Source organism: Muscardinus avellanarius, assembly GCF_963383645.1.
Source record: "Muscardinus avellanarius genome assembly, chromosome: 5".
Classification (NCBI taxonomy): domain Eukaryota; kingdom Metazoa; phylum Chordata; class Mammalia; order Rodentia; family Gliridae; genus Muscardinus; species Muscardinus avellanarius.
Window position 1 is genome coordinate 3,531,198 of NC_137790.1, and position 24,204 is coordinate 3,555,401.

General features: G+C 55.6%; 1 protein-coding gene and 1 pseudogene across 4 annotated transcripts in view; both read right to left on the minus strand.

The window, feature by feature from the left end:
* Positions 1-8,838: 8,838 nt before the first annotated feature.
* The window catches only part of ABCG1 (ATP binding cassette subfamily G member 1), a gene marked incomplete at both ends in the record, with an annotated part of 58,782 nt that continues 43,416 nt past the window's right edge, over positions 8,839-24,204 (minus strand). The window contains 10 exons of one of the 3 annotated variants that reach the window (XM_080695993.1): positions 8,839-9,067; positions 12,686-12,804; positions 14,125-14,283; positions 14,460-14,560; positions 15,276-15,444; positions 16,376-16,477; positions 16,637-16,785; positions 18,146-18,260; positions 18,520-18,643; positions 19,157-19,302. In XM_080695993.1, coding sequence (XP_080552119.1) covers positions 8,839-9,067; positions 12,686-12,804; positions 14,125-14,283; positions 14,460-14,560; positions 15,276-15,444; positions 16,376-16,477; positions 16,637-16,785; positions 18,146-18,260; positions 18,520-18,643; positions 19,157-19,302 — 1,413 coding nt within the window. Of the gene's footprint in view, positions 9,068-12,685; positions 12,805-14,124; positions 14,284-14,459; positions 14,561-15,275; positions 15,445-16,375; positions 16,478-16,600; positions 16,786-18,145; positions 18,261-18,519; positions 18,644-19,156; positions 19,303-24,204 lie in introns of all 3 variants that reach the window. The other 2 variants (XM_080695992.1, XM_080695991.1) reach the window with 2 other exon arrangements.
* LOC308263253 (ubiquitin-conjugating enzyme E2 D3-like) lies at positions 10,959-11,297 on the minus strand (annotated as a pseudogene). Its single transcript has one exon. The product of its transcript is annotated as a ubiquitin-conjugating enzyme E2 D3-like (transcript).

A 24,204-nucleotide genomic window follows, 5' to 3' on the forward strand; every position in this document is an offset into this window, starting at 1 on the left:
CTGCCCCGCCCCTGTGCTCTGGCGCCCTCTGAGGGAGCCCTGGAACTGATTGCCTGGCCACTGCTCAGCGCCTCTCCCCACCCAACCAACCCAGAGCAGGGGAGATCCCGTTTCCTTCTGACACCTTCTACCCAAAATGGCAGCTGGGCTGCTGTGGATGAATGAATTAGGAGAAACCAAGGCCTGGAGCTCGTGAAGTCACAGAGCTATGAGTGGCCAGGTCATGGGTCACTCCTGCAAGGAGTCGGCCAGATGGCTGGCCACATTAGTTATCTTCAGAGCAGGACAGTGTCTAGTGCAGCGCAACGTAGGGGTACTGCTGACCCGGGGACCAGCAAGGAGAGGCCAGCAAGGGAATCGGCCGATTCCCGTTTCTGACTCCATGGTCCTCCTGCAGAATGAGGCACTCACAGGGACACTGGCTGTGGGGCCAGGGCCCCAGCGAGGCCGGGGAGCTCAGCGCCCCTGGGCAACACTGCTGCCACTCTCCCCGGCAGGGCCTCAGGCTGTGCAGGACCCGTCACTGGACACTGCTCTAACAGTTGCAGTCTGGGGGCATCAGGCGCCCCACACAGCTGGAGTCCTGAGAGCCACTGTCTCCAGGTGTCACCTGGAGGCTGGGCTGAGAGGCGATGCCCTCGTCAAGTGGGCAGGCCCCCAGGTACCAAGCCCCTTGGGCAGGTGGGAGCCAGCGATCAGAGAGGGTCTGCAGCGCACCTGCGGGCGGGCTCGCCTCTGAGCACCTGTTTTACATCTTGGATTATTTTCCCCCGGGGTTTCCAGAAAGGCGTCTGTGGCTTGAACAGAGGTTCTAAGGACAGAATGATGTTTGCCAAATTTTCAGACTTATTAAAGCGTGGTTTATCGCAGAAACAACCACAGTGATATCTGTCAGAAGGGAAATGGCAGCATGGGTTCTGGAACGTCCCAGCGATGCTGTCCACAGCTGCTAACGACAGGACGAGGAGCACCCCGCCTCTGGCGTGGAGCGCTGGCTGCCATCGGCCCGGGAAGGGAGGCTCCTGGAGGAGGACGTGAGGGTGGGTGCCACTTCTTGAGTGGTGCAGGAGGGGCTGGGTGAGGTTATTAGCTGTCGAATTATTTGTTCCACTACTGTGCAGAATACTGGTAAGTTTAATATTCTAATAGAGCTACTTTGACCAAGTGGGGGGTGGTGGGATTTTGATGGGGAAGACAGTGGACAGAAGCCTGGTCAAGGGGCAGAGCCAAGGTGCGGGCGGGTCAGTGGGTGGGGAGACCTGTCCTCAGCTGGCTCCGATGTTTGTGAGGGGCGAGGCCTGTGTGTCAGTGGTCGCCCCCTCACACACACACACAGCTCTTACCTTCTCAAGGATGACACAGTCCTCCCCAGGAGGCTGTGCCCCACCTGATGCCCCCAGAGTGACACTTGGATCCAGGGCTGACCCACCCCTGAGGCCCTGATGGCAGAAGGACCCCAAGCTTGGTGACAACTTCACATCCTTAAATGAAGTGTGCAGGGGCAGTCTGGGTGTGAGGGACACACCTCCCTAGAGCACTTTCTGGGACACAAGAGGATGAACTGTCCTCTTGAGCCAGCAGGTCCTAAATGCCTTCTTCCCAGGGAAGGCAGGAGGGCAAAGTGGACGGGAGCCCCAGCTCCGCTAGACCTCTGAGGCCTGGGCCCGGCCTCCGCTCCGTGCCGCTCTGTGACCTTTGCGGAAGTCGTCTGCTGCCCTTGGAACCACAGCGTCCCCCAGAAGGCTCCGCAGCAATAGTCAGAGGCGACACGGCTGAGCCAAGGGCTCGAACCTCATCGCCGAGGCATTCGGATTTGGAACAGATTTACTGGGTGCTAACTGCTGGCAGGCGTGGCCTCGCTGGAGGAGCTGCGTCACTGGGTGTGGCCTTGCGATTTGATCATTCCTGGCCCCTTGTCTGTATCTGTTTCTCCGCTGCCTTGAGCCCAGCCTTCCTCCACCAAGTCTGCCGCCACGATGTTTCTGCCTTGAAGGCAGCCAGCCCTGGACGGAGCCTCTGAAACCATGAGCCTGAATACAATTCTTCCTCTAAGTTGTTCTCGTTAAGTACTGTGGTCACAGCAACAGAACAGCTGGCTAATATGTTACCTAATCGCTCAGAGCCTCAGACTGCTCACCTCTAGAGATAGTGAAATCAGATGAGACATAGGAGGGGCCTTGACACGTACTACCTCCTAAGAGCCGGGTGCCTCCCGACCCCTCTGAATCCAACTTAACATCTCGAGTGCCACCGCTCCATTAGGAGCAAGGTGTGCAAGGAGGAATACCCCAGAGCTCTGCTGGACCCTGGTCTCGGTTGTGTTGGAAGCAAAAAGGAAGAAGTCGAAATCTGAAAATATTGATGTTTTATTTGATATAGGTCACATTTTCATAAATGGCATCTAATTTCAGAAACAGAGTTCAAGTCTGCAAAAATGCAGGTACAAATCTAAAGAGATAAGTAGAGAAAGATCCCAGGCGGGTCCGTGGGCCGCACATTTAGAAAGCTCACACCCAGGAGCCACCTGGTTCGCTGTTCCGGGGGGGGGGGGGCATCGGTTAAGGGCCTGAGGGGCCCGCAGAGCTGCTGTGATTTGGATCATAGAACACTTCTGTCCAGACGCACACAGCTCATGATTATCTCTAGCAGCGCAAACCTCCCACAGCGCAGGAACAGTGTTTCCTAAGGTAACGGGACTAAACCAATGTAAAGTTATCATACAGCATTATAAAAACATACACAATTCCATGTTAGATAGATCTATGTACACTTTGCACGCTGATTACAAAGTTACTTGCATTGATGTTTGCTTTGGAAGGAGTATCAGAGGGAAACATTAAATACTTCCTCATCAGATAAAAGGCAGCAATTCTCAATCAACTGGACCATGTCGGGAAACGCACCACGAAGACCACAAAGCACAAAATGAGGAGGAAGGAGGGTCAGGCTCCTGCACGTGCTAAGCCCGTGAACACGGGAGTCTTATCAAAGCCTGCCCCACTTTCCAGCAGGAGCCCAGGCCAGGAAAATGCTCTATTTTATTAGCAATTTGGATGACGGGATGTTTTGTGACTTTTTTTTTTTAACTGGCTGATGACTTAACAGTGAGATATTTATGATCAAGCTTTGGAAATCCATGTTCCAAAAGTGATGAGAGGCGTACGAAAGGTCAAGGTATAAAAACCACGTAGCTACCATGGTCAGTGAAACGTTTTTAGAAAAACAAAACCGGATACCGCTCAGATGAAATGGCCTCCTGGGTGTTCGGGAAGAGAAGAGGGCTTTTCCCATACCCTACGGTTTCCCAACTTTCCCTTCAATGCCTGGCACATCTCAGTCAACAGGAAAGGGCATTTGGGGTGCCCTAAGGGGCGATGGATGAGCCTGGCGTCCCCACTGCTCAGCACATTTTAGGAAGCTCCATGTGCCCGCCATGCACGCTGGGTAATCCGCACCTGGGCAGTGTAGCAGAAAGGGCTTCAGGGCATCTTTCAGAGCGACTGGGGATGTGAGGACTCACTCCTTGTCGGCCTCCAGGAGGGCGGCATCTCCCCACTTGGGCTCCTGGCTGAGCCTCTACACGTCTGCCTCCCACTCCCATCTTGAGGAGGGGCCACACCTGCCTACAGAGGTCAGCTCTCACGACACAGTGAACATAAAACAAGCATCATCCCTATCCATGGCCACTCTCAGGCAAGGTTTAGCCCCAGGGCACCCAAAGAGATCTGCAAGTCTCTCTCATGTTTATTCAGCATGGGTATGCAAATGAGAATGGGACTGCCCAATGAGAGAAAATCTTAGCTGTGTGAACCGTTTTGATGTTTGTTGTTTGGTATTCACGTGGCCAGGGCTCATGCCTTTCCCAAGGGGCTCAAAGACTGTCCCCAAACCATGGCTTCCCCCCAGATGAAACTAACCGGCCTGTACCTGTTCCCGCATCTTTGATGTGCACCTGGAACGTGGGGGCTGCGGGTGGCTCCCCAGGAATCAGGGCAGCGTGGACAAGCTCAACCCCACAGTTGCGGGACCCCAACAGCAGGCTCTGTCTCCACTGCACAAGGAGCCCCAAAGACAGAGCGCAGGCCCAGCTGCGGTCTCGCTGTGCCGGCAATGAACAGGAGAGCCTCTGTGCCTCCTCCTGCCTCTCCAGCCTCACAGCGGCCATCCGAGCATGGAGAAGCCCCGAGCCTGTGCTAACAGCACTGCCCCCTTGGCCGCAGCCGAGGCACTGTCCTTAGGGGCATGAAGTATCAGGGTCCTTGCTCTGTGTATTACATGCAAACTTCATGCAAAGTGGGCTTCCTCTTACACTGGGGAGCTGCTAATGCCTGTCTGTGGAAGAACTCCAAATTGGGGGATTCAGATACAACACAGAAACCAGAGCTAAGGCTAACCCCTCTGCTTCCTCCAAGATGAGAAGAGGAAAGGGTGGAATTGATAGCACAAAATGTAGGCTGGCATGGCAGGGTGAGCGCCCAGGTGGGTCTCACGGTTCCCTCCGGATCAGGAGGGGGATTCTCAGGTTCAGCCATTTGTCCTTACCCCAAGCTTCCCTTCCACACTTTCAGTTATCTGTGGTCAACCGTGGTCCAAAAATACAGAAGATATTTTGAGAGAGAGAGAGCGAGAGAGCACACACACGCATAACTTTCACCCCAGCACGTTGGTAGAATTTTTCTATATTATCGTTACTTGCTCTTAGTCTCTTATGCACCCCATTTATAAATGAAAATTTATCACAGGCGGCATCGTAGTATGCATAGGGCTCTGTACCACCTGCAGTTCTGGGCATCTGCTAGGGGTCTCAGGATGTATTCCCCCGCCTCTGGACAGGGAGCAGCACTCACAGGCTGAGCCGAGATTGCAAGAGTGAGCTGGCCCGGAGTGGGGTGGGGGGTCCTCACTCTTCCCTGCTCCCAGGGAGGTTTCCGAAGGAAGGCAGCCCCAAAGGTGAACATCAGAAGCCCCTTCTTTGCAAAGTGGGGTCATCTCTGATGCAGAAGGCCAGAAGGACCATGACTGCAGGGTTAGCTGGACCTGCGCGGAGGAGGGAGGGAGGTCAGAGGATAGAGGGGGATGTGAAGCCACTGTGAGGACATGGCCATGTGGGTCCACACCCAGGCCCCCACCCATCGGGGCCCCTGCCACCCTTCACCCCAACACAGAACTGCATGTGGCTTCTGTGACCTTGCCCAGCCCGCCCTCTGCTGTGTCCTGGAGATGGGAGAACAGCCCAGCCCTAGGCCACCGCTGCCCTCGGCAAGGGACCTTCCCAGTGTGTCCCTGCCAATGTGCGGGGGGCCAGGAGCTAGTGCAGCCCTTGACCCCACTCCCCCAGGTCCTGGTCACCTCGGCTTGGGGCCAAACCCCATGCGGGACTCCTTTCCTGCAGAAGGGGGTCAGCCCACGAGATGTCCCCAGCTGGAGCTGTCCCTGGAGCCACTGACAGCGGCCACTGTAGCGGTGGACAGAACTGAGGGGCCGGGCTGTCAGCAGGCCCAGCTGGGCTGCTGCCAAGGGCCAGGGCAGCGGCTCACAGCAGGATCCTCTGAGCCTGGAGCCTCGTGTGGCATTTTCTGAGGTTAGGGGCACATGAGCTCAGCGGTGGAGGTGGGTGTGGGGTCTGGGAATGAAGGGAAATCTCCCAACCAGGGGGACAACTCCGCGTAAGACCTGAATGTTCTGGGGCAAGGAGGCGACTATTCACAGCAAAGCCAGGCCACACAAGAAATCAGAAACTGTCCCCGGACAGACCACAGGGCATCCCCAGTGCAACCTGACGAGCAATCCCACTCGGCAAGGATCCAGCCAGTCCCTTAAAACACTGACATTGAATGCAAGTCAAAGGTTTTATAGAAAATGTTTTATTAGCAGTCTTTATTTCTCAGAAGTAGCTAACCTCACAGTCATACATTCTACCTTCCCGCTGCCCCGTCGGGTTCCTTTGACTTCTGTAGCATTCTAACTTAGCTGGCGCCTGACGGCAGCCTGGCTGCGTCCCCACCACGCTGTCGCCATCTGCACCACAGGCACAAGACAAGAGAAGGGTCTTTTTGGAGTGGCGGGAAATGAGGGTTTTGAGGCAGGTGCTACTGAGATGGAGAAAATCCACAGAATAACACTTGGACACGCACCTGGAGCGGTTCTGCACACGGGCAAGGATGTGTGTGTGTGTGCACGTGTGTGTGCAGGTACCGAGACACAGACAGGCACACCAGACCCCAGATCTGAAGCTGGCCCGTGGGGGTGCTGCGCTGGGGAGCGAGACCAGGCGTGGAGGGTGGCCCCTCTCCTGAGATAAGGGGCGAGCGCAGCCCCAGGCCAGCTGGAAATGCCCTATGGGCACTCGGATGCCAGGCCACGAGGGGCGAGAGGCACGGGCTGCCCTCTTGTGGCAGCCATAATGAATAACTGAACCAACGGCTGCTAAACTAATATTGCACTTTACACCGGCCGCACCTGGGCGGTGAACGGGAGGTGGGGCAAAGCAGCAGGGCAGGGGCGTGGGGTCTGGCCTGGGCGACACCGAAACCCAAGCTGGGGGGCAGCGGGCGTGTCGCTGAGCTACCTTCTGCAGATGCGGCTTCCACATCTGCAGGATGCAGACAGCCAGGCCTCCATGCACCACCGGGGCGAGCCCGGAGTTCCCTCCTCCCCCGGCCCCAGGAACGGTTCTGTGAAGGCTGAGGAGTGAGTGACAGGAGCCGGGGAGCCGGGAGAGCTCCAGCGCGAGGAAGGACGCTTCACTCCATAAGCAGAATCTCGCATTTTCTCTTCTCACTAAGACTCCAAAGATAAAGTCTGTCTCCTTGACCTCAGACGGAGAAAATGACCTTTCTATGGGTTTCTGAGATGCGTTTTTAACCTAAAAGCTTTCTAGTCCATTTCCTGGAAGTGCCCCCCAAGGTGACAGATCAAATCCCAGCACCCACTGGGAGAGGTGTTCACAGGGTAACTCCCTCCGGGGACAGCCCCCTTCCCCAGGAACTCAAGTCACTGGGCGATATTTAGCAGAGTAGAAGGAAGAGGCAGGAAAGCTTTGATGGTGGGTCCCGGGAGGCCAGCAAGCCTGTGGGATCTGAGCGAGAGCCTGGTCAGGGCCACCTCCCCTTCCTCCCCAGCTAGCTGTCCTGGAAAGGACGCTTTCCACCTCACTGCTGGGGAGGCCACAGGGCCTCTGCCAAGTTTTCATCAACATCCTTTAAAAAATAACCCTGTGTCACCTGATACAGGCCAATCCTCCCAGCAGGCGATCAGCCCTCACCTCCCTGATCTATCCCCTGGAAGAGCCCCCACCAGGTCCTCATTTACTAGGGCATAAAAAGAACCTGTTCACAGTGGAAGCTGGGCACGGGAAGCACGGTCTTCCAGGCAAAGCGTTCCTCCAGAGGGCTTCAGCACCCTTGCAAATCAGATGTCAAACCTCACTATTCCTTTCTGAAATTGTCAAGACACAGCACCATGGTCTCTGCTGAGGGGGAAGCTGTTTTTGGAGCAGAGAGGTGAGCCCTACATAGTTGGGTTCCTGACACGCAAGAACCCCAGACCCACGACGCTCCCCCACGCAGGGAAAGGGCTAGTCAGTCCTGGCCTCACCTTGTAGCTTCTGAGGCACAGCCGACAATCATTTGCTCCCTCCAGCTGTTTTCCCAGCCATCACTACGCAGGCCATCTGTGTGTGCAATGCCCTATGCTTTAAATTAAATGAAGACTTTTTGTGACCCTGGTTACAAACTAAATCTAGAAGGCTATGCCATATCCGTGCAGAACAAGCAAACTCTGCGTGGCCATACTATGTCTTTCATTCCTGTTAACCAAATCAAGATCTAGGAGCTAAGAGATAAAAATAAAAATAAGAATCTCTAAGTATTTTCAAACTGAATTCATTTCTAAGTAAGTCGGGCATTTTGGCCGCCCAGCATCCCAGCTCACACCTGGAATTTCCCTAAGCTCAGCTTCCCAGGTTTGGTGGAGGTAGATGACATGGTCCATGAAGAAAGGAAATGTTCTTTAAAATGAACAGGATGAATCTTTTTCGACACTTTTTTTTTTTTTTAGGCAAAAATGAAGGTGGTCAGGAAGGAAGAAACCATCTGTTTTGCTTAAAATAAGGCGCGCTGGGAAAAGCAAGGGTCTTGCTCGAGCCGGCCGATTCCATCTTAGGACTTTGGGGGAACAGGTTCCTGCCTGGCTTCCTGCAGACCGCCCAGGTCTTGCCTTCCCTGGGGCCGCCATGCTGCGCTGGCAACGAGCGGCGTGTGGCAGAGCCCCTTCAACCTCTACACAGAGTGCGTCCTTCACCCTGGACAAGTCCTCAGCAAGTGCTCAAAAGGTACAATTTCTGAAAAAGAATGACATTTATCGACTTTTGGCTCGGAAAGTGACTTGGTCAGGAAAAAAAAAGAGACAAACCTTAGAAAGACGAAACCAGGAGAAACGACAATCACAGAATGAAATCGTTCCGCTTGGCCTTTCGGCCCAAGACACCCTGCTCTCCAGTGGCCGCCGAGAGGCCTGCTTCCGGGGCCCTCGGGCCAGCGCGCTCCACCCAGAAGGCCGCTCCTCGCCGGCTGCGCCGCAGTTTCAAATTGTGCCCCGGTTGTGGTATTTTTAAATCCCGCGTGTAAAAAAACAACATCTTCCTAGTTAAAGCTAGAAAAAGTAGTGGAGAGAGGAGATCCGACCCGGCCGGCAGAGGAGCCCAGCCCGAGGCCCCAGGCGCCGACGGCATGGCTTCCGGAATCGGGTCAGAGCGGTCTCTGCCATTGACTGCGACTCCCGCAGGCCCGGGCCACAGTCTCATTTGCCTTCTTCCCGGCGGGCGGGCATCCGGCTGTTTTACCTCTCTGCCCGGATTTTGTACCTCAGGACGAGATAGGCGATGAGGCGCAGAGAGATGAAGAAGATGCCCAGCACGATGAAGTCCAGGTAGAGCTTGGCGTTCTCCACGTCCAGCTCCCTGAGGATGGCCTCTGACTTCTGAAAGTGGCACGTGTCATCAATGTCGCAGTGCAGGTCTTCTCGATCCAGGCCGTAGATGGAGAGGATGACGCCCTCAAAGCCATATCTAGGGGGGAAAGCGTGGCGTGAGGGAGGCCTCGCCCAGCTCGGCACCCTTGGCCCGGCCCGGTTCTCCTCCCCACCTGGAGAGCATCCTTCCCTGGAATGCCTTCGCCCCTCTCACCCGCTTCCTACCATCAGCACCTACCACAGCCCCACCAGCTTCCTTTCCTCCCAGCCTCCAGCCCAGACCCTGATGGAAGCAACAGAGGCACTGATTTGGTGCCAAAATGAATCGATGGACCTGGGGTTTCTTCTGAGGCTGCGCACTTTTCAAGGGCTAGACAGGACAGCAGGTCAAGTACTCTGGCCAGGACTTAGGAGCACTTTAACGAAGCCCTCTGTACACCTGTGGCTCTACTCCAGCCCCGCCTGGCCAGAACAAAAGCACTGCTTTTCACAAGAAAGACACTGGCCTCTGGTTTCTTGGCATTGGCGAGCATGCAGATTATCGAAACTGCGTACGAGGGTTTTGTGTCAATTTTGTTTTCCTGAACAATGAGCCTGGTCTGAGCTGGCCTTCTGGAAATGGAGCACTTGTTCCTAACTTGGATCCTGGGTGTTACGTGCGATGGCTGCAGCTGGGGATGGGCAGAGCCCGAGGTGGGCACCGTCCATGCAAGCGCAGCCACGCACTGAGCCACTCAGCACAGGGGAAGAAATCCCACGGCCCAAGGCCCAGAATATTCTTTTTTGAGGATATTTTGGTGCTTATAATTGGTTTCTTCCTGAATTTCTTCTTCTTTTTGTGGTGCTGGGGATGAAACCCAGGGGCATTCTACCTCCAAGCTATACCCCTAGCGTTATTTTTTATTCTTTATTTCGAAACAGGGTCTCATGAGTTGCAAAGGGCCCCACTAAGTAGTAGCTGAGGCTGTCTGCAAACCCTGATCCTCCTGTCTCAGTCTCCCAAATGCTGGGATTACAAGCATGTGCCACCACGCCTGGCTTCCTCCTGGATTTTTTCTTAAGTTTTTACAGACAACCATAACCTTATTGTAGAGCTTTCTTATTTATTAAAAATAATTTTTTTGTAGCACTGGGAATGAAACCCAGGGGCATTCTACATTTGAGCTACACCCCCAGCCCTATTTTTTCCCATTGGTTTATGCAACTTTATTGAAGAAAAATAAATCAATTACTAGCAGAGCTATTAGTTGATCACTCATCCATTGACAACTTGCATCACTTATTCAGTGCTATATTAAACAGTGTATTGGGAGATAGATTAACTAATAGCTCCAAGCCTCCTAACAATTTAAATGAAAATTACAAAATGTTTTGAGACCCTATTTTGGAATACAAAGGGTGTTTGACTTCCAATTTCCATTCTCTGTAGAACAAGAGCAGGTCATTCCTTTATTGACATGCATAAAATACACCACATTTTCTGTTCTGCTGACGCTATGAATTCAACACCAGTTCTCCAGCCACATCAGTTACGAGCATAAAGTATATCATGTAACCTCAAATCTGACAGGATGGAGGCTGCTGGAGCAACGCTGCTTCCTTGGATGTGACACCTGCGCACCCATCCCTGCCCTCAATGGCATCCTCAGCATGTTAGAGCAGCCAGGAGTGGTTCAGTCTCCTAACCAAGTTAGTGAAGACATTGGCCACATAGCACACACGCTGCATTTTTTAAAAAGTTCTGACTCTTGGGCAGCTGTCCTCTTGTAACTACTTTACCGTTCCTAAAAGCAGTTATTGTCCAAAGCTGGAAGAATGTAAGTCTTCTCAGGTGAGCACGTGAATGAATGGAGGGAGGTAAACAAAAAATAAAATTAAAGAAGACGAGGCCTGATAGGGGAGCAGCCGGATAAGAAAATCCAGAAAAGGAACAGTAATTTAAAGTTTATTCCAGCTGTAATGCAGGTTATTCCGACTTCAAGGCAGCATCACATGGCACACTTCTGAGTCCATTCCTGAGATCTTCTGTTGTACTTATCCCCGTCTGTTTTACAGATCCGTGCAATCTCTGGCACTAAGGGGTCACTGGGATTTGGATCACACAGCAGTGAACAAATGGATAAAGGAACTTTAAAAATAGAGCAGGAGACCACTGTGATCTTAGAATACGGAGACAAATGGGGCCATTACTGTTGATATTTGGATGATAAATTCTTGTAAATGCAACCTTAGGGGTAGTCTGTAGGAAAATGAATTGTCAAAAAGAATACACCGCCTTGATATGGACTGTCATTAGGTCCCATAAGTGTGGCTTGCCAATGAAACATATCATCCCCGACTGGACCTGCGGAGCACTGTGCTGGAGGGCCGCGGGCCAAATCACCAAGTTCCTTACTAATCCGTTTCAGCGCCACAGTCTGTGATTTTCGTCTAGCTCCTCACTATCTGGTTTGTGGTCAAAGGTCCGGCCAAAACTCTTGATTATCCGGGCTGCGGGAAGGATGGTCTCTCCGACTCACATCGGCTCTCCAGACACAGGCGCAGAGGGGCCGGGGCCTCCCTCAAGCTGCGGCCTCGGCCTCCTCCCCGTGCAGCAGCTGGTGCCTCCCCGGCCAAAAGGGGCTCACGCGCACGGCACAGCCACAGATGTCCGCTCTGACGGGCCCAGCCCTATTTTTTAAATTCATTTTTTTAAATTATTTTTTAAAGTTTGGGACAGGGTCTTGCTAAATTGCCAAAGGTCTCACTAAGTTACTGAAGCTGGCCTCAAACCTGTGATCTTCCTGTCTCAGTCTCCCAAGTACTGGGGTTACAGACATTTGCCACCATGACCCAGCTAGAACACGCATATAAAATATGGAAACACTCCCACTTAAGGCAGCCCTCAGACATGTCCGTAAAGGAGAGAGGCTCACCATGGCCTCTTCAGGGGGTGACTGGCTATTGTTTATTCTGTCTTCTGTGTGTGCGTGTGTGTGTGTGTGCGTGTGTGGTGTTGGGAAGGGCAGGCCACTCAAAACTAGAGAAAACACGAAAGACATCAACCCTTCCGATCCAGGACCCATGCTTGGCTGACAGCTAAAATGGCTTATTTTTTTTAAAAAAATATATTTATTATCCATAGCTTGAGTAAACATCAGGCTGGTATATATTCAGATTTTAAGTTTAATTTTTTGTGTGTGTGTTTGTGTTTTGGGATGAAACACAGGGGCATTTGACCTCCAAGCTACACCCCCAGCCCTATATTTTGAAACAGGTCTCACTAAGTTGCAGAGCCTAAGTAGCTGAGGCTGTCTATGAACAGTGATCCTCCAGTCTCAGCCTCCCGAATGCTGGGATTACAAGTGTGTGCTACCACGCCCGGCTTTAATTTAATTTTATTTTTGTACTAGGGATTGAACCCAGAAGCATTCTATCTCTAAGTTATACCCCCCAGCCCAATTTTATTTCTTATTTGGGAACAGGATCTCACTAAGTTGCAGAGGGCCTTGCTAAGTTACTGAGGCTGGCTTTGAACCTGTGATCCTCCTGTCTTGGCCTCCCAAGTACTGGGATTACAAGTGTGTGCCACCATGCATGGCGGGTATGAGTGTCTAAAATGATGAATATTTGTAATCCTGGCAGGTCAAGCTCCACAGTGGCTTCTGTGGGCCCTGGCGCTTGAGCCCTGGCACCTGCCCGCCCCACCACTGCTCAGCCCCCGCTGCCAGCCCACCTGACGTAGGAGATGTAAGACATCCACTGCAGGTACGCCGGGATCGTGTCGAAGCTCACGAAGAAGCCCGAGAACAGGAGGACGGGGATGGCCGTCACGGGGCCCACAAACGTCGCCACCTGCGGAGAGGAGGGCCACAGAGAGAGCTTACAGAGGGGAAGGGGAGCCGCCCGGGCCCTGGCTGGAAGGGCTGAGCCCTGAGGGCAGTCCTGGGCTGACCGGGGCCAGGGTGGCACTGAGCACGTCCTCGCCTCCTGCAGAGGGGCCTTACCCCGCCCGGGAGCAGGGGAGTCAAAGAAGAGCCCTGGGGGCCTGGGAGGGAACTTGGGGTGTGGGGGGCACATCAGGAGCCCCATGGCCCCACTGCAGGGCAGCCTCCTGGGCCCGCTCCCCGGGCACTGGGGCAGTACGCCGGCCTCCCCTCAGTGTGGCCACCTCAGCGGGTGCTGCCACCCTGGGCAGGCGGGCTCGAGCTGGACAAAAGCAACCCAGCATGGTGGCCCTGGACTCGGGGACAAGAGTCTCCCAGGCCCTTGTGTGTGTGCGCATGGGTGGTGCAGCGTGTGCGGTGTGTGTGTGCATGGGTGGTGTGGCGTGTTGCATGTGCATGAGTATATGTGATATGCATGTGGTACAGTGTATGTTCATTAGTGTCCTGCGTGGTGTGTGTAATGTGTGGAGTATGTACATATGTGGTGTGTGTATGGTATGTGTTGTGTGGTACATGCATGGTGTACATATGTGTGCATTTGTGTGTTGTGTGTGTGATGTGTGATGCGTGCCGTGGGTGGTGTGCGTGTCTCTATGGTATACAGATGACGAGTGCTGTGGGGTATGTGTGTACGTGTGGTGAGTGTACGTGTGTGGAGTGTTATGTGTGGTGTGTGCAGTGTGGCGTGTATGTGTAGTGTGTGTACGTGTGTGTGGTATATATGTATGATGTGTGAGGTATGTAGGAGTGTAAGTGGGCACCGCAGCCCCTGGCAGATGTGCCTGGTAGCCTGGCCACTCATGTACGTGGTAGGGATGCCCAAGGGGCTCAGGGATACCACTGAGGCAGCGATACGTGGGCTCGGAGCTTGGCCAAGCCAGCTGTGTGACGCCAGCAAACTGCTTCTCGTGCCTCAGTCTCCCCACCTGTGAGATGGGATGGCAAAGCACCAAACCCGTGGGTGTGCTCAGGGCTGAGTGGATACTTCGGGAGTGTGGAGAAGTGCCATGGTGTGCGCGGGCACTCCGCGAGTGCTGCTGTGCAGCCACGGTCTGTGGCAAGCTCACCCATCCTGACCACCCAGGACTGACCACGTGATTCCTGCCCGTGGGAACAACTTATGAGGCTCTGGGAAGCTGGGGACAGAATGACGGGCAGTCTGAGTGGGCAGCCAGACTCCATCTGGTGAGGCGGCACGGGGCCGGCCCGCGGCGCTCCTTGGCTGTACCTGCAGGGATGTGGAGGCCGCGCCGATCAGCAGCCCCAGGGACTGGGCCACAAGCGAGGTCATGGTGCCCAGAGCGGCAAACAGGACGAACCGCACGGCGTCGGAGGGCTGCGACGTCATCCAGTACACGATGCTGCAGTAGGCCACGGGGAACATTATCTGCGGGACGGAGGCCGTCACTGTAGGCTCCCCTCACCCGGCTCCCGCCCCCCGGCTCCTGCCCAGGTCACCTCCCCACCCCTCAGCAGACCCCTGTGCTGGGAACCCGTGTGGCCCACCCTTCTGTGGGGAGCCAAGAGTCTCCACCCTTCCTCCACTGGGCCTGGCCAACACACCTGGAAGGGGACGTCGGCCATGGTCTTGGCTAGGTAGTAGGCCTTCAGGCTGTACCAGTAGTTGAGATGCTCTCTCAGGAAGACCCCCATCTCCAGGGGAACTAGAGACAGGAAAGGGAACAGGGGTCAGGTGGCGACCTGGGCCGCGCCACGTGTGCCCCCGTAAGTATGCAGCGTCCATGCTAAGTGGACCTCCCAACACTCAGAGCACTCAGGGTTTGAGTGGAATGCAGGCTGGAAAGATCGTCAGCCATTTCTACTGCCCCGTCATCGCCTGGAGACCGGGTGCAGTGGTCAGGCGCACACTGAGCCATCCACCGGCCCTCCGCACGCGCAGTTTGCCTGTCCTCTGAGTGCAGCCCCTTCCTGTGGCTGCCTGCCATGCTGCTCTTACTGAGGGCTCCCGGAGGAGCAGCAGCTCTCTATCCCATCCACATCAAGTGACAGAGAGCAGCCCGTGTGTGAGCAGACTAGAGTGGCCTGGAATTCCATCATGAGTCCATCCACTCCAAAGTGAGCTGTCCCAGGCTGCCAGGACAACTGAGCTAGGTAGCTGCAGGAGCAGAATGCAAGGGGCTCCTGGTTAGTAAACCTCGGGATGCCCCTTCTCTCTGCGTTCACCATGCTTAGCAGTCTTCCATTAGAGAGTCAGTTCTTTGGCTTAAACACAGCAAATATAGTAAAACCTGTATCTGACCAGACCTAAAATAGAATTTGGGAACACAAGACCCTGTGTGCTCAGAAAACACATCTATGGGTCACAGCCAGCCCTCACGGCCTCACCCAGCTGATGAGGAGGGGTGGGTCTTCACTCACAGGTCAGGACGGTGGGCATGAGGGCGGCAAACATTAGGAACAGCATGGAGAAGAAGAGGAAGCCGGAGTTGCTCAGGACCTTCTTGGCCTCGTTCCCGATCCCCAGGTAGAGCAGGCCGATGAGGAGGCCAATGCCAATGTGCGAGGTAATCCGCAGGTGCGTCAGGACCTGGGGCAGACACGGCTCTTACCCAGGGCCCCGGAAGCCCATGCGAGGCCTGGGCCTGGGAGCCTCGGCCCTGACTTCTGAGACAGTGGGTCTTATGCTTTACCCTCCCTGTCCTCCAGAGAGAGAAGATGGAGCCCCAGCTCACTCACACCTGCTTATGCACATGCATGGGCAGCTCTGCTGCTATACAAACCAGAGTAATTAGGACCCTCTGTTTTATTCCCTTTAGCACTGGCACACAGAGAACGCTCCCTTCAGAGGAGCGACGTGGAGGTGAAGGCAGGGAGTGGAGATGCCGGAAGCTCCGGCATGAGTGCGATGGGCGCTTGTCGAGAGTTTTGATTCTTTCAACTTATGTCCCAGAGGCATACCCTGCAGCCTCTCCTAGGTAGGTGGCCAGATGTTCACCCACATAGGGGCGTTATTAGGGCTCCTACTCAATCCTCCTCCTTCTCGAAGGGATGGCCTGACCCTGTCCATTCCTCACACCCTGGAGTGCTCTTATGAAGGTGAATGCAGCCCCTCACTGAGGTCAGGCTGGGCCACCTGACCTGTTTGGCTGCTGAGGTTATGAGCGTGGCTGACCACGCCCCACTTCTAACCAGACTGAAGAGCTGCCCTCTGTCTGGCTTCCCTTTTGCACTTTCCTTCACCATGTTCTTTCAGAAGGACAGGTCTGGATGGGAGCCATTCCTCCACCCACAGCCCCCAGATGAGAAGACGGATGGGGCGAGCCACCACCCAACTCCAGCATAACGCAGGAGCAAGACACACACTGACTGTGGTGGACATTGACATCTTGGGATTGTTTGTTACTGTGGCAAATCAGTGATAGCTGACTCATACAAATGGAGGAGAAGCAACCAGAATACTGGGTCAGAGTGAGCCCTGGGGAGATGGTCCCATGGGAGAGCACCAAAGATAACCTTACCGAGTCCCTCATGATGCTGAGGAAGGTCCGCTTAAAGAGGATGCAGAACTGGGTGAGGCAGCTGGCAGAGAAGCTGTGGCAGCCTTCCATGGTTGTGGAATCCTGGAGAAACACCCAAGAGGGAACAGGTGAGACTGAGCTGGGGCCACGTCCTCCATGCTAAGCAAGAGAGTACATGCAGCGGGTGCCCAGTGCTCATGCAGTGCCCTTGTGATGCTACATTACCTTTCCCAGCCCCTTTAATCGTCCTGCCTGCTTTACCTCTTCAGAGGGCCGGTGCCAGAGGAAGGGGTTCACCTCGCCATCCCCCACCAGGTCTCTCTTGTAGTCGGAGTCGCACATGCCCTCCCGCACAGCTCTCACCAGGCGGCCATTCTGATCTCCATACTCGCCGGAGGCCACCTCCATGACTGTGGGGACACAGAAGATGGGTCAGGCCTGGCTCCAGGGAAGATGTGCTGCAGCGCGGAGGGGCCACAGGTCTGTGTTGTTCTACAAAGCCACGCCATTGCCCAGCAGAGCGTTTTTACACAGATGCCTCGTGATGATCACAGAAGGAGATGCCAGGTCATTTATCAACCAGCTCTTAACTCCTGGCAAGCCATCTATCATGTCAGGAGACTGTTTTGTTTTGTTTACTTGGGATTGAATTTAGAGGATGTCTACCTCTGAGCTACACCACCACCCCATTTTATGTTTCGTTTTGAAACAGTCTCACTGCATTTCTGAGGCTGTCCTCAAACCTACAATCCTCCTGTCTCTGCCACCTAAGTACTGGGATTACAGGCCTGTGCTACCACACCCAGCTAGAAGACTGGAAATTCACACACATAGTCAGATAGCCTGAGAAGCATAAGCTCACACAACCACTGGCCATTCTTCCATCCGGTACCCACTGAACGCCTGCTCCAGGCCAGCATCTGGGTTGGAGCTGGGGAGGTGAGCGGAGGGCAGTGGGTTCCTTTGGGGGAGCTCAGCACAGCAAGTGTGATGAGCGCTATGGCAGTCCCAGGAGACCGCAGACCCCACCTGGTGTCCATGACGCCCAAGGACTCTGAGGTTAGGTACCGCCCACAACACTGAGGGTTGCTGGCTCCGCCCCTCTGCCTCCATGGCCTCTTTGTCAGCTCCGCCATGACCACTCTGTCTCCTAACCTCTGTGTTCTCCTTCCTTCCCCCTCCCTGTGTGCTACCCCCTCTCTGGGCCCTCTCCTCAGTACCATCCTGGCTCATGTCCAAAGCTCCTCTGTCCTCCCCCACACCCACCTCCCCCTACCCACCAAGACCAGCTCTCTGCTCTTCCGAGCTGGCACCAGGGCTGCCGAGCCTCGTCTGCCCAGCCACGAGCCAGGACACACTAGGCCACAGAAAGCCACCATCAACGGCTCCAAGTGAGGCCCTGTGCTGCCAGGCAGAGCCGCCCCGTGCCTCTGGTCACCTGCCCCACCTCAGGCACCCAGCTCCCTGGCCCCTGCCCTCTCTGCACAGGATGAGAGAAATGGAAGGCACTAGAAGGGCCCGCCTCACCTCCCAGGACCCCGCCTTCTTCTGTCCGTCCATCCCTGTCCGCGTTCCCACCATGGTGCTGGCTCCAGAGCCCACCTCCCTTCCCCGCAGCACCTGTCACCAGCTGTCAAACAAGCAACTCTAAAGTGGGTCCTTTTTAAAGTGGCTTTAAAAGAATAATCAGGCAACTCCCAACTTGGGGTGTCAGATCAGAGTGAAGCCCACGGAGCGTGGGGGACTCTCTTCTTTTTTGGCTTTACTTACCAAAATCTGCCGGGTTGTGGTAGGTGGGGCAGTTCAGACCTAAACCCCTCAAGTACGGCACAAGATTGGAGACCTTCCCCCGGTACACACACTGCCCTTGACTTAGGACGTAAAGCTGGAAGACAGTGAGGAAAAAAATACCATCAGCCTCAGCCTTCCCTGGCAGAGCGGCCAGAGCCCCCCTCCACTGGTTAGCCACAGGGACCGAGGGCAGGCGAGTGGCCGGGTCTGCCCTTTCCAGGTGGACCCAGCCCACTGTGGGGCGTGGGGTGGGCAGCTGGACTAGGGCTCAGGTTGAGGTTTAGGTGGGAATCCAGAGTGGGGGGCCGGGCAGGGCTGGGCGGGCATCTGGGCAGAAACTGAGGCCTGTGTACCTGGTCAAAGAGCTCAAAGAGCTTGGCGCTGGGCTGGTGGATGGTGCAGACGATGGAGCGGCCGCCCTGAGCCAGGCCTTTCATCAGAGACACCACCTGGAAGCAGGAGGCACTGTCCAGGCCGCTGCAAGACAAGGGCACCGTGAGACACGCAGGTGGCAAGACAATTCCCAGGTCTTGGGGATCTGGAAGGCACTGTCTGGAGGGACCTGTAGCTGCCCCCTTCACTGCTAAAGCCAGCCTCTGCTTTACTGGTCGAAGTGTCTGTGGTGGGGGCCGAGGGGCTCACAGTGCTGCCCACTGTGGGAAGAGCGGGGCTGTTCGAGGGGACAGAATCGATGGAGCTTCCAGAGCATACAGGATGACAGGCCCCACGAGCAGTGTCCACATCTCTGGCCTCCAGCATGACTGTGTTACAGGGAACTCGGACGGTAGAGAGATGGGCACCCCGAGGGGGCGTTCCCCCAGTGCTCAAGTTCAGTCCCCGGGCCTGTGATCCCACAGCAGATGGGACAGCCCACGTTGCCCCCTCTGAGGCCAGTCAGGACGGCGGGGCCCCCTGGAAGGACCTCAGAGCAGAGGAGCCCCTGCCGCCCTGCGCGGGCCAGCAGCCCAGATGTCCCCAGCTCTGGCTCACCTGGTGGGTTCATCGAAGAACATGACTGGTGGGTTGTTGACCAGCTCCAGAGCGATGGCCAGGCGCTTCCGCTGGCCACCTGACAGGCTCCCCGTCCGTGTGTTGGCACAGGACAGCAAGCCCAGTGCGGTCAGGATCTCCTTGACCTAAGGCAGCCGGAGCAGAGTTCCTGTTAGGAGTCATCCTCCCAACCTCACTGCCCACTGGGGCCCATGTGCAAAGCCCTGCCCGCTGCTCCAACCTGCTGGACACATCTCACTGGTCTACAAGGGGCCTGCAAATCGGGGCCACCTTGGGCTGGCCCGGCTGAGCGGCAGGGGTCGTTTCCAAATCCATGGTGCTCTGAGGGCCATGGAGGAGCCACTGTCCGGAGACTGAAAAGCAGCGATGGCGGCAGATCTGAGAGCTAGAGCGTCCTCTCGGGCCCCACTGCTGACCAGGGCACTGACCGCATGTCTTTACCTTTAAGCCTTTCTTAGCACAATACACAGGTGTCCAATAAATATTTGACCAACAGAAGGATTAATGGCCACACAAGTGGATGGATGGTTGGGTTTCTTATTTTTTATTGGAGATGGAACCCAGGGAAATTGTACCTCTGAGCTATACCCCCAGCCCTGTTTTTTAGTCTTTTTATTTCTGAAACAGGGTCTCATGAGTTGCAAAGGGCCTTGCTAAGTAGCTGAGGCCATCCGTGAGCCACAATCCTCCTGTCTCAGCCTCCCAAATACTGAGATTACAAGCATGTGCCACCACGCCCATTTTTTGAATGTTTGGGTTTCTGACCAGCACAAAGAGTTGCTGTAACCATTAAATGAAGCAATGGCTGCAAAGGGCCTGGTGTGACGCTTGGCCCACCTAAGCTCATCACCATTTGCAGCCACGGCCTGCTGCTCACGCGGGGCACGTGAACACAGCACCCACAGGCTGGCCAGACAAGCCCGGCTCTCAGAAAGCCGCCTCTGTATTTATTTATAGGAAAACAGTCCCTGAAATGGCACAGGGCGGCGACCAGGGCTGCGAGTCTGACCAAAGCAGTGATCGCCCCATGCCTGGGCCCTTGGGAAGTGCATGGAGCCCTGAGGTAGGAGAGTCCACTGTGCCCCAGTCCTCCATGTTGGCTGGGATGGGCCACCCAGCATCAGTTTAGTTCAGCCGACTTCGGGCCGGCGTGGGCTGGTTCCGGCCACAGTGACCAGTGCACAGGCCTCTTCTCAGGTGCAGGCACATGGGAAGCGGTGGTCAGGTCAGCGGCCACCTCAGAGTTTGCTCCACAGTTCCCCCCACCTTGTCCCTGCCTGGCAGGGCAAACCTGTGCCTGGCCACTTGTGGTCACTGGAAGTGGACCCCAGGCCAGCGGCTTCTCTAGTGAGATGAGGTCATTCAAAAGGTGGAAGGACTCGTGAGGATGGAAATTTCCACTCTGGACTTCTGAATTATTTATGTGTGGTCAAAGGCGGAGCACCGGTCACAGAGAAAAGCGGAGGCTGCTGCGGGGGGTGGTGAGTGGCCACCGCGGGGGCAGAGACAGGGGTACAAATCCTGCCCGGCCTCCTTCTGAATGCCTGGCGGGTGGTGGGGGGCAGCCTGGTAAGAACCCGGTGTGGCTGTCTGGACGGCCAGCAGGGCGGCGCTGTGGCCTGCAGGGCTCCCGTCCTGCAGTTTCCTCTCCTCGCACACGTCTGCTGGTTTTCCCAGACAGAGGCTGCTGAGGTCTTCCTGAACCATGGGCCAAGGCGGCCGGACGAGAGTGGCTCCAGGCTCACGCTGGGGGCAATCTGCAAATACAGCGCATTCCTTTCCCACCGGTCTTCCCAGAGGTCAGGCTGGAAATGGAGGTCGTGGGGACTGTCCCTCTGTCCACCCTGCACCCCACCGCAGGCCTGGCCCACTTCTCCAGCACTGGCTCAGCATCCACGCTGCTCAGGCTGGCTTTGCAGCTTCCAAAGCAGCGTGAGTAAACAGAAACACTAAGACCTCAAAGCCTCTGGGGCCCAATGGCCAGGGGCCAGGCCGGGCAGCTGCACGTACCCAGGAGACCGACCTCCTAAGGAGGCAGCCTCGTCAAAGGGCTCCCCAGGCCAAGCCGCCTTTTCTGGGAAACCAGGAAGGCCGTGAACAACACATTCTGGTACCCTCTAGAACATTCCATGCCACTGTGCTCTCATGAGATAGAAAGGATTTCCACCTGGGCACACCAGGGGGTTGGCGGGAAATGAGTCAGGGCATGGAACTCTTTGAGCTTTACCCTTGACACCACCCTGTGGGATGGTTCTTGGGGGCAGGAGTCTGCGCCTGACTGAGGGGAGAGGGTGGGTGCAAGCTGGGCCTCAGGTGAGGGGCAGGCGAGGACGCAGAACCGCTTGGACCTGTGGCCGGCTGGGCATGACCTCCGACCTAGCGGTGGGCAAGCTGGAGGAGCGCCTAGCGTCCTAGGATGGCGGGGAACATTTCCTCAGACACTCGTTCCTACAGACCCAGCCAAGAATGGCACAAGGCTCCCTTGGGTCTGTGTCAAAGACCAGGTCTGTGTCTTCCTGAGGCCCGGCTGTGGCTCCGCCCGGCAGGCCCTCCATTCCCCATGGAAATACCACCTGGCTCCGGTCCCTTGAAGTCCAGCAGGCAGCTCAGTTCCCCGTGGTTCTCCCCCAGAGGCTGACCCGGGGCCTGGGAGGTGGGGGCCTGGCTGTTGCTCACCGACGACAGTCTGTGGGAGGCACGCTCTCTCCTGCCCGCCCTGACACCTGTTCTCCCAGCTGCGAGTAGGAGCCAGGCCCACAGAGCTGCGGTGCAGGGCAGCCGCCCACGGCCTCATCCTGGGATCACACTGGCCCTGTGGAGCTCAGACTAAAAGCCGTCGTCCAATTCAGCTGACGTGGCCCAGAAGGCCTTGCAGCCCGAGTCAGAGGAAGCTCAGGGTGCTGGGCAGCGGCTCTGGGAGCCCAAGGGCTCCCCGTGCTCAGCTTTGCTTCACTGTGTGATCCTGTGCATCCATCGCGACGCCCTCTGACACCCCTGGTCTGCTCACCTCCACAGCTGTGATTCTGCAGTCAGCCCCAGCCTTGGGCCTTTGGTTGGGTCCAAGGAGAGAAGCCCCTCTGCCCAGCTGCTTACCCTCCGGAGAGCCCAGGTCCCCCCGGGCTATGGAATGGTGGCCGGTCTGCGGCCTCTTCTTGGAACCTCTGTGGCTGTCACTTAAGCAGGAGCAGCCGTCTGAAGGGCCCACAGGACCCTGGTGGGGCGTCTGCCTCCAAGAGACTGAGCTGCATGCACTTCCAGCCTCTGTGGAAGCTGGGAGGCTGGAGGATGGGGTGACTGGTGTCACAGGTGGTCCTGGCTGGACTGTCCAGTGAGAACCACTTCCAGGCTTTCAGACAGGAAAGGCCATTGCCACTTGGTGCCTCCGGCTCCTGCCAGTCCCACTCCTGGCCCTGTGGCTTTCTTGATCGCTGGTGGACAGGGAACGCTGGTTCAAGTGCAGGACCCTCCTCCTATTGGCCAAGATCCTCACAGGCCCACCCTGCAGACAGTGCTTTGGCCCTTGGTTTCCCCTTGGTCCTCCCTCCTGCTGGGGACCAAGGCTTGTTTTTATCTTTCTTTCATCTAAACGGTTGCATGAGTCAGCGCAGGCAGCTGTAACAAAGCGCCCCAAATTGGAGCTTAAGCAACGGCAATGATTATCTCAGAATCCTGGAGGCTGAAGTCTGAGATCAAAAGTGCTGCAGGGCTGCTCCCTGCTGCGGCAGTCTCCTTGGCGTGCAGACGGCGTCTTCTCCCTGTGCCCTGACATGCTTGCCCTCTGTGCACCTGCGTCCCGAGCTCTTCTTATAAGGACCAGTGAGTTGGGTCGAGGCTGCGCTGATGACCTTTGCCACCTCCATGAAACCCTGTCCAAAAGTTGTCACTTTTGGAGTGATGGATTAGGATCCCGCACATCTTTGGGGGATTCTGCTCATAAGCCTGGTCTTGCTCTCGGCTACAGCCATGGGGAGACATGGGGCTGGTGTGTGGTATCTGTGTCACACTGATTAGAAAAGACTGGAGACCACAGCGGGTCTGTCTCTCTTCACCTACACAGTAAGGTCATACATCCCCTGCCTCTGCGAAGTGACAGGCACACATGTGGCTCCTACCCTGCTCACATCTGTTTTGAGTTTGACTGTTCCATTTCCTTCCCTGCAATCTCAGAATAAAAGAGTTCCATCCACACCAAACATTTCCTAGAGCAACAGGAGTGATTTTAATTCTCAGACACGGTCCCTTCCATCTGCGCGGCGCATTTCACCCCACCCGCATTTCAGGTGACGTGGGCTGGAGCCCGAGAGTTTGTGGGGTCCTGGAGAAGGGGAGAAAGGAACCCTAAGGCTGCCCAATACATTCATTCCCGATCAAGGTGGTTTAAGTTTACTAAGTATGAACAATCCTATGCAACAGGGCCAGGAGAAGGGCGAGGGTAAAACTGCAATGACTATTTCTTCGGCATCTTTTTCTTTCTTTCTTTCTTTCTTTCTTTCTTTCTTTCTTTCTTCCTTTCTTTCTTTTCTTTTTTTTTTTTTTTTTTTGCAGTACTGGAGATGGAACCCAGGAGCATTCCACCTCCAAGCTACACCGCCAGCCTCACTTTTTATTTTTTATTCTGAAACGGTCTCACTAAGTTGTGGAGGGCCTCACTAAGTGGCTGAGGCTGGCTGTGAACCTGCGATCCTCCTGTCTCAGCCTCCTGAGTACTGGGATTACAAGCGTGCGCCACCACACTCAGGTTTCCTCAGCGTATTTAACTCTGGCTTACTAATAATCCCAGCGACACCAAGACACGAGGCACCGCATCACGCCACTGCGCCAACCTGCCCGTCCGCCCCTCTTAGCTGCTGACCCATGGCACTGAAAGGGTGTCAAAAGGCAGAGATGATATTGCAAAAGTGAGGTTTCACCAAACTGATCGTATGCCAGCAGTGTGGCAGGCGAGTAAAGAGGAGGTAAGCGGAGCCCCCCTCAAGTGAGGGGTAAACTGTGCTAGGCACCTGTCCTCGGTGGCTTCTGGGGTGCCT